At 34.0% G+C, this 6,808-nt stretch overlaps 1 protein-coding gene across 5 annotated transcripts in view; it reads left to right on the forward strand.

Moving 5' to 3' along the window:
* LOC116844921 (triple functional domain protein) overlaps nucleotides 1–5,737 on the forward strand; it is a 41,558-nt gene extending 35,821 nt beyond the window's left edge. For all 5 annotated transcript variants that reach the window (XM_032817066.1, XM_032817064.1, XM_032817067.1 and 2 more), the window contains one exon: nucleotides 5,536–5,737. In XM_032817066.1, the coding sequence (XP_032672957.1) occupies nucleotides 5,536–5,643 (108 nt within the window). In that variant the 3' untranslated portion in view covers nucleotides 5,644–5,737. The remainder of the gene's footprint in view (nucleotides 1–5,535) is intronic.
* Nucleotides 5,738–6,808: the final 1,071 nt, after the last annotated feature.

Genomic DNA, 6,808 nt, shown 5'->3' on the forward strand with positions numbered 1-6,808 from the left:
AAGACACTCTGTATAATTATGTATATAAACCCTATATAAGTATATAAGTATATAAGTATTATGTATGAATTTGATCTATATATCTTGTCTACATATGATCTCATATACAGAGTATCAATAAAGTTTTGGCACGGAGAAATATCTCGAAAACTAAACATTTTAAGAAAAAGTGTTTCAAATAAAAGTTATAGTTATAATCTATTGATATTTTTAGTTTGATCTTGGGTGGAGTCGCCAAAGTCAGGACAAAGTCATCTTGAATTTTTTTAATGAAACCCCCTATTTTTTCTCATATACGCATGCACGCACGAAGGAGGTATAAATCCGACCGAAGAACCTACGCGTAGTACACTTTGGGTAATGTTAACGCCAAAAGTACTGTAACTTTCAAGTTTCATTACTCAAAAAGTAATTAATGAAAAAATACGTTATTATAGTGTTTCTAAAAGTTCTCTAGATAAGCTACAAAAATATGCAATAAAAAATAGGGGGTTCCATTTAAAAAATTCAAGGTGACCTCGTCTTGACCTTGGCGACCCCACCCAAGATCAAACTAAAAATATCAATAAATAGATTTTTTGAAACCCTATAACTTTTATCTGAAACAATTTTCTAAAATTAGATTTGGTTTCCGAGTTTGAGCCGCGTGGATTCAACTTTGTTTGATTCCAACGTTTCGCGAACATTTCAGTCCGCTTCATTAGGGAGGAACGACCCGATGCCGAGTTGCTCCTGAGAGGTCTTTCTTATATAGTAGTTGGTATAGGGGAGAGGGGGAGGAGACAGGAAGGAGGAGGGTTAGCAGGAGGGATGATGGTGGGAAATTTGTTGTCTGTTATGTTTTGGAAACCGGGAGGACGGATTGCCAGATTGGACTGATTTTTTGTCCATTAGCCCTGTTGAGATTGTTGGGATGCTTTTGAATTTCCAAGGATTCCCTGTATTTCCTAGAAAAGTAATTGTTGGTTTTGGCCAGTACTGTTATTTCGTTGAACAGGATTTTGTGTCCGCTTTCTAGATTGTGTTCCGCTAGTGCTGACTGCGTTATATTTTTTAGTTTGACTGCAAAATAGGTCTATATAGTTGTCTATATAATCTATATCTTGTCTATATAGAAGAAACCGGGAGTATAGTGGGCATATATAAAGGAACATCAAAGCGCAGTCAAACTGAAAAATGTAACGCAGTCAGTACTAGTGGAACACAATCTAAAAAGCAGACACAAAATCCTGTTCAACGAAATAAAAATACTGGCCAAAACGAACAATTACTTTCCTAGGAAATACAGGGAATCCTTGGAAATTCAAAAGCACTCCAACAAACGAAATGTCGGAATCAAACAAAGTTGAGTCCACGCGGCTCAAACCCGGAAACCAAATCTAATATGCATAGACTTTCCTAAATTACTTAGTTTTCGAGATATTTCGCCGTCCCGGAACTTTATTGACACTCTGTATAATCATATATGTCCATACGGAAAAAATAATAATGTTGAGCGAAAAAGAGGAGAACTAGTTTCATTCAATTAAACGTTGACATCATGTGTTGCTAGAAGCATAAACATTTACTTCGATTGTATTTATATAACAGTATTTTTCTCGTTGTGGATATATATGAACTATATATGAACAAAATTCATATGTGATCTTTTTTCTGGGAGAGTATAGCAATATTCTCTGAAATTTTTTTAACGGAACAAACACATATTCAGTATGTGTAAACTCTAAAACTTTTATATCAAACAAATACTTATACTAACTAATAGTTTCAGATGTTAATTTTAAAATTTTTAATCGCTTTTATCACATAATGAATAATGTGCCTTTTCATTTTTGCACGTACTTTCATTGTTTAAAGGTATTTGTAATCCTGTGTAATACGATGTAAAAACTTTGCAGAAAAATCAGCATTTTGTCAGTAAAGTTTCCAATTTTTGAATTTATACGAAATAATGAGAGGTAATCTTTATAAGTAAATATTGATTGTTTTGTGTTCAATTTTCTATGTAAGAAAAGAATATATGGGCGTTCAGAAAGACGAAAAAAGATTTTAATAATATTATCTTTTATTTTTCTTATTCTACATTATAAGCTGCGCACAATGATTTTAAGGCTCCTGTATCTCGCCGGCCATATCAAATTTAGGACGTCAGAAGGAAGGAATGACATGCTGACGAAAGTTGTGTATCATCTTTGAATAAAGATAAATATAAACGAAAGAACATTTAATAGATTGCTTGAGTATACTTGTAAAATTGTCCGAAAAGTATCTCTTTCCCTTAATGATCGATAAATAATATTAGGTAGTAAACTTAATTCTTACCGCTCGCTATTAGAGGGTGCCAGCTCCAATGCTGGCGAGTTTTGACGGTGAAGTCGCATGTCTTACGTAGTTTAAACATTCGAAAGCGATTCAGTCCTCACAGGTTAGATTTCTTAACGCCAAAGAGATTTTCCAATTAATTAAAAATGAACCGCGGTAAGCTATTTCTCCGATATGTGCTTCTTCATTACTTTGACCTCAAGAAAACTGCGACTGAAACGCATCGCTTATTATCCGAACTATATGGTGAAACTCTATCGGAAAGAACATGTAGAGTTTGGTTTGAACGCTTTCGAAACGGTGATTTTGACGTGAGAGACAAAGAACGTCCCGGACAGCCGAAAAAATTTGAAGATGTCGAGCTGCAAGAATTGCTTGATGAGGATCCAGCTCAAACGCTTTTAAAGTTAAAAGCGTTAAATGTTACTCCAATGGCCGTCTCAAAACGCTTGCATGTTATAGGAATAATTCATAAGGAAGGGATATAGGTACCACATGAGTTGTCAGAAAATGCCATTTTGAATCGTTTGTCTATCGTGACTTCTTTGCTTGCCAGACAAAGAAAAAAGAGTTTTTTATGGCGTATCGTAACTGGCGATGAAAAATTGATTTATTTTGATAATTTCAAGCGGAGGAAATTATTGGTGGACTCCGACCAACTATCCACTTCAACGCCGAACAGGAATAATCATGGACAGAAGACCTTGCTCTGTGTTTAGTGGGACCAGGAAGGTGTATTACGAGCTCTTGCGTCCAAATGAAACCGTTACATCTGATCGCTATCAACAGCAAATATGCCGATTGAATAACGAGTTGATGCAAAAAAGACTACCTATAGCCAACAATCGATACAAAGTCATTCTTTTGCACGATAACGCTTGATTGAATGTTGCGAAAAGCGTGAAGCAGACACTTCTATAGCTTGAATGGGAAGTCCTCCCGCATCCAGCGAACTCTCCAGCATAGCACCGTCGGATTACCATCTCTTCCGGTCGATGCAATACGCACTTATGGACACATACTTCTCCAGTTACGAAGAAGTTAAAAAATGGGTGAATGAATGGATCACTTCGAAAAACACCGCGTTCTACCTTCGTGGGATTACCCTGTTGCCGGAGAGATGGGAAAAAATAGTAGAAAATGGAGGAAATTATTTTCATTAAGATATTCATTTATCTTCCCTTCGAAACAAATCAATTTTGGAGACGAAAAAACGGCAGGAATTAAGTTTACCATCTAATAGTATAATAGTGAAATGAAGTGCGTGAAATAATGAAATGAATCTGTTTTATCTGCATGCCTTATTTCACTATTTATTATATGACTATTTATTAATCGTCAAAGGAAACGGATATCTTTCGGACGACTTTACAAGCATGCTTAAGCAATCTTAAGTACTCTTTCGTCCATATTTATCTTTATTTAGAAATAGCACATAACTTTTGTCAGTATATTATTCCTCACTTCTGACATCAAAAATTCAATATGGCCGCGATGAGGTAAAAAACCCTTAGTTAGTGAACCTTAATTGGTGAATTATTTTAATTTATATAAAAAAATAGTTGGTAAGAAATAGTTAAAAGTTGGAGTTAATATATTTTATAATAATTAATTTGAGTTCAGATTTAATTAATTCAAAATTAATGAAGATAAAAAGTGTGTATTAAACTTTTAATAAGAAAAATTATAAAAATTATTCCATTAGAATCTTTTTTCTTCCTGAATGTCAATGTTCTTTTGTTGTATGGAATCTTGAACACAAAACAAACAAAAAGTTAATAACTTTCTAACAACTTATATAATCTTAGATAGGTTAAATGTTAACTTAAACTAATTTTTTAAAAATGAGGTTTAGATTTATTAGATTTTAAAATGAATTAACTTTAATTTAAACTTATAACTTTAAATTTAAAATTATTAACCTTCTAAATTAATTTTTAATCGATTAACTAATTGTCAATCCTGTTTATTATTAAATATATTAATATTTCAAAGAGAGAAATAGAAAGAAGGAGGAAGAAATCTCTTTTTCACTTACTTTTCTGATAACGAAATTGAAATTTTATATAATATTTATAGCTCTCGCACACTGGATGCGATTAACGATGAGCGATGGGCAATATCCAATGAGAGCTTTGCTTCAAGTAAAAATGAGAGCTCTCATTGGATATCGCCCATCGTTTGTCGCTCATCGCGTCCAGTGTGCGAGACCCATTACTTATACAGGGTATCCCAAACCTGGACCACCCAATTTTTTCGTAAATGCGACATTTTAGAGAAAAATGTTTCAGACAAAAGTTATAAGGTTTTAAATGACACATGAGATAGTGGTATTAGTATGATCTTAAACAGCGTTGTCAAAGTCATGTGAAGATCACCTTCAATGGTTTTAATGGAACCTCCTTTTTTCATTGCATATTCTTATAGCTTATCTCGAGAGCTTTTCGAAACACTATAACAAAGTATTTTTTTATTAAATACTTTTCGAGTTATGAAGTCTGAAATTTCGAGTCGCCGACATTAGCATTATCCAAGGTGTACCACGCGGAGGTTGCTCGGTCGGATTTACACCTCTTTTGTGTGTGTGTGTGTGTGTGTGTGTGTACGCGTGTGTGCGTATGTACGTGCATGCGCGCGTGCGTGTGCATATGTATGCGCGCGTGTGTGTATATGATGAATGCACAAATGATTGGAGGATGTTTACGATAATATGTTACGGAACAAGTAAGGACTGAGAACCGTCACACTACATCCATCAATCCACACACGCACGCCCACACACACAAAAGAGGTATAAACCCGAACGTGCAATCTCCGCGTGGTACACTTTGGGTAATGCTAATATCGGCGGTACTCGGAATTTCAGGCCTCATAACTCGAAAAGTACTTAAAAGAAAAATACTTTGTTATAGTGTTTCAAAAAGCTCTCGAGATAAACTATAAGAATATGCAATGAAAAATAGGAGGTTCCATTAAAAACATTGAAGATGACCTTCACATGACCTTGACAACGTTGTTCAAGATTATACTAATATCACTATCTAATGCGTCATTTAAAATCTTATAACTTTTGTCCGGAACATTTTTTTCTAAAATGTGTTTATGAAAAAATTGGGTGGTCCGGATGGTCTGGGACATCCTGTATATTCTTTTTTCTTTTATCAAACATCTTTTATAAGGTATCTTATTACTTATTCTTTTTTCTTTTATCAGGTATCGACTGGCGCTATCATACCGTCCACTAGAATGGCCGCATTTATAGAACGTCGTGCGCACTGTCTTAAACTTCGTCAAGATCATAATGACAGTTTTTATTCTTAGGACTAGAGTATATATATGCAGTAAGCATGTTACTTAAAATACATGACAAATTCATATGTAAATAATGGAATATATACTTGAATGTCTAACTATCCATTGTGTTGATTTGAAATAGTAATATCTTATGTCATTTCCCTTGAAAGTTAACCACAGCTCCTGGCTCCGGAGCTGAGATATGCGCGTTGACTATAGAGTTATAGTTGTCAATGGTGGGAATCAGAGTCTTATTCAGTGTACTCACCGCATAGTAAATGCGATTAGATTCTGTTCCGTGCTACGAGTAGTATGAGTTAGATGAAGATGAACAGCAAATCTCTGTCTTGTCTCACTACCGGCGAACTGACAATCGCGGCGACATGCATAAGTCAGAAGCGATCTTATCACTTATACACACGTACACATACACAATTTATTCACTCATCTCTTCTTTCACGCGATACCTTAGAAAAAAATGCATTTCGAAACTTGGAATAACTCGTACCAATGACACAAAGCTAGCAGCTGCACATAATAAATGTTTTTTTTTAATATCATGTATGATAAAAAATAACAATGTTTAATTTGATAGAATAAAACGTATCAACGACAACATATGAGTAACTGAGACTTACTATCTTTTTATTTTCGTACTTACAAGGAATCTGAAATATTGATTATCTATATAATTTCGACAAAAATATTTTCGAAATTTTTTGTCAATCAATAAGTAAAGTTATACGATACGTTGCTCCAAATATGCATCACAGAGATGTATAAAGTTAAATGCAATACTATATGAGAAAAATGCATCATGAAGGGAGAGATTCGGAATAGATTGCGAATTATCACGCGGAGCAGAATGTCGTCGAAAATCGATCGGATGGAGATTTATTTACATTATTGATTTTTTCGCGAAGCAATTAAAAAAGCTCTCGATGGTGGTTCCAGTGTTGGAAACGTTATTTTAAAAATGTTACCGTTACTAATAAAATAATGACTTGTTACTCTTTTTCGTTACTTTTTTATAATACTAAAATACGTAATTGATTTTAAAACGAAATTATTGTTAAGCTTAAATTATTATTTTTAATGTAGGTAGTTCACCTAAAAAAAAACAAACTATTCAAAACTGCAATAATTCTGACTCGGAGAACTAATATTTCTTTATGAGTTCGATTCTTTTATT

This window comes from Odontomachus brunneus, unplaced genomic scaffold, assembly GCF_010583005.1.
Source record: "Odontomachus brunneus isolate Ranch 3 - 2012 unplaced genomic scaffold, Obru_v1 Obru_scaffold_048, whole genome shotgun sequence".
Classification (NCBI taxonomy): domain Eukaryota; kingdom Metazoa; phylum Arthropoda; class Insecta; order Hymenoptera; family Formicidae; genus Odontomachus; species Odontomachus brunneus.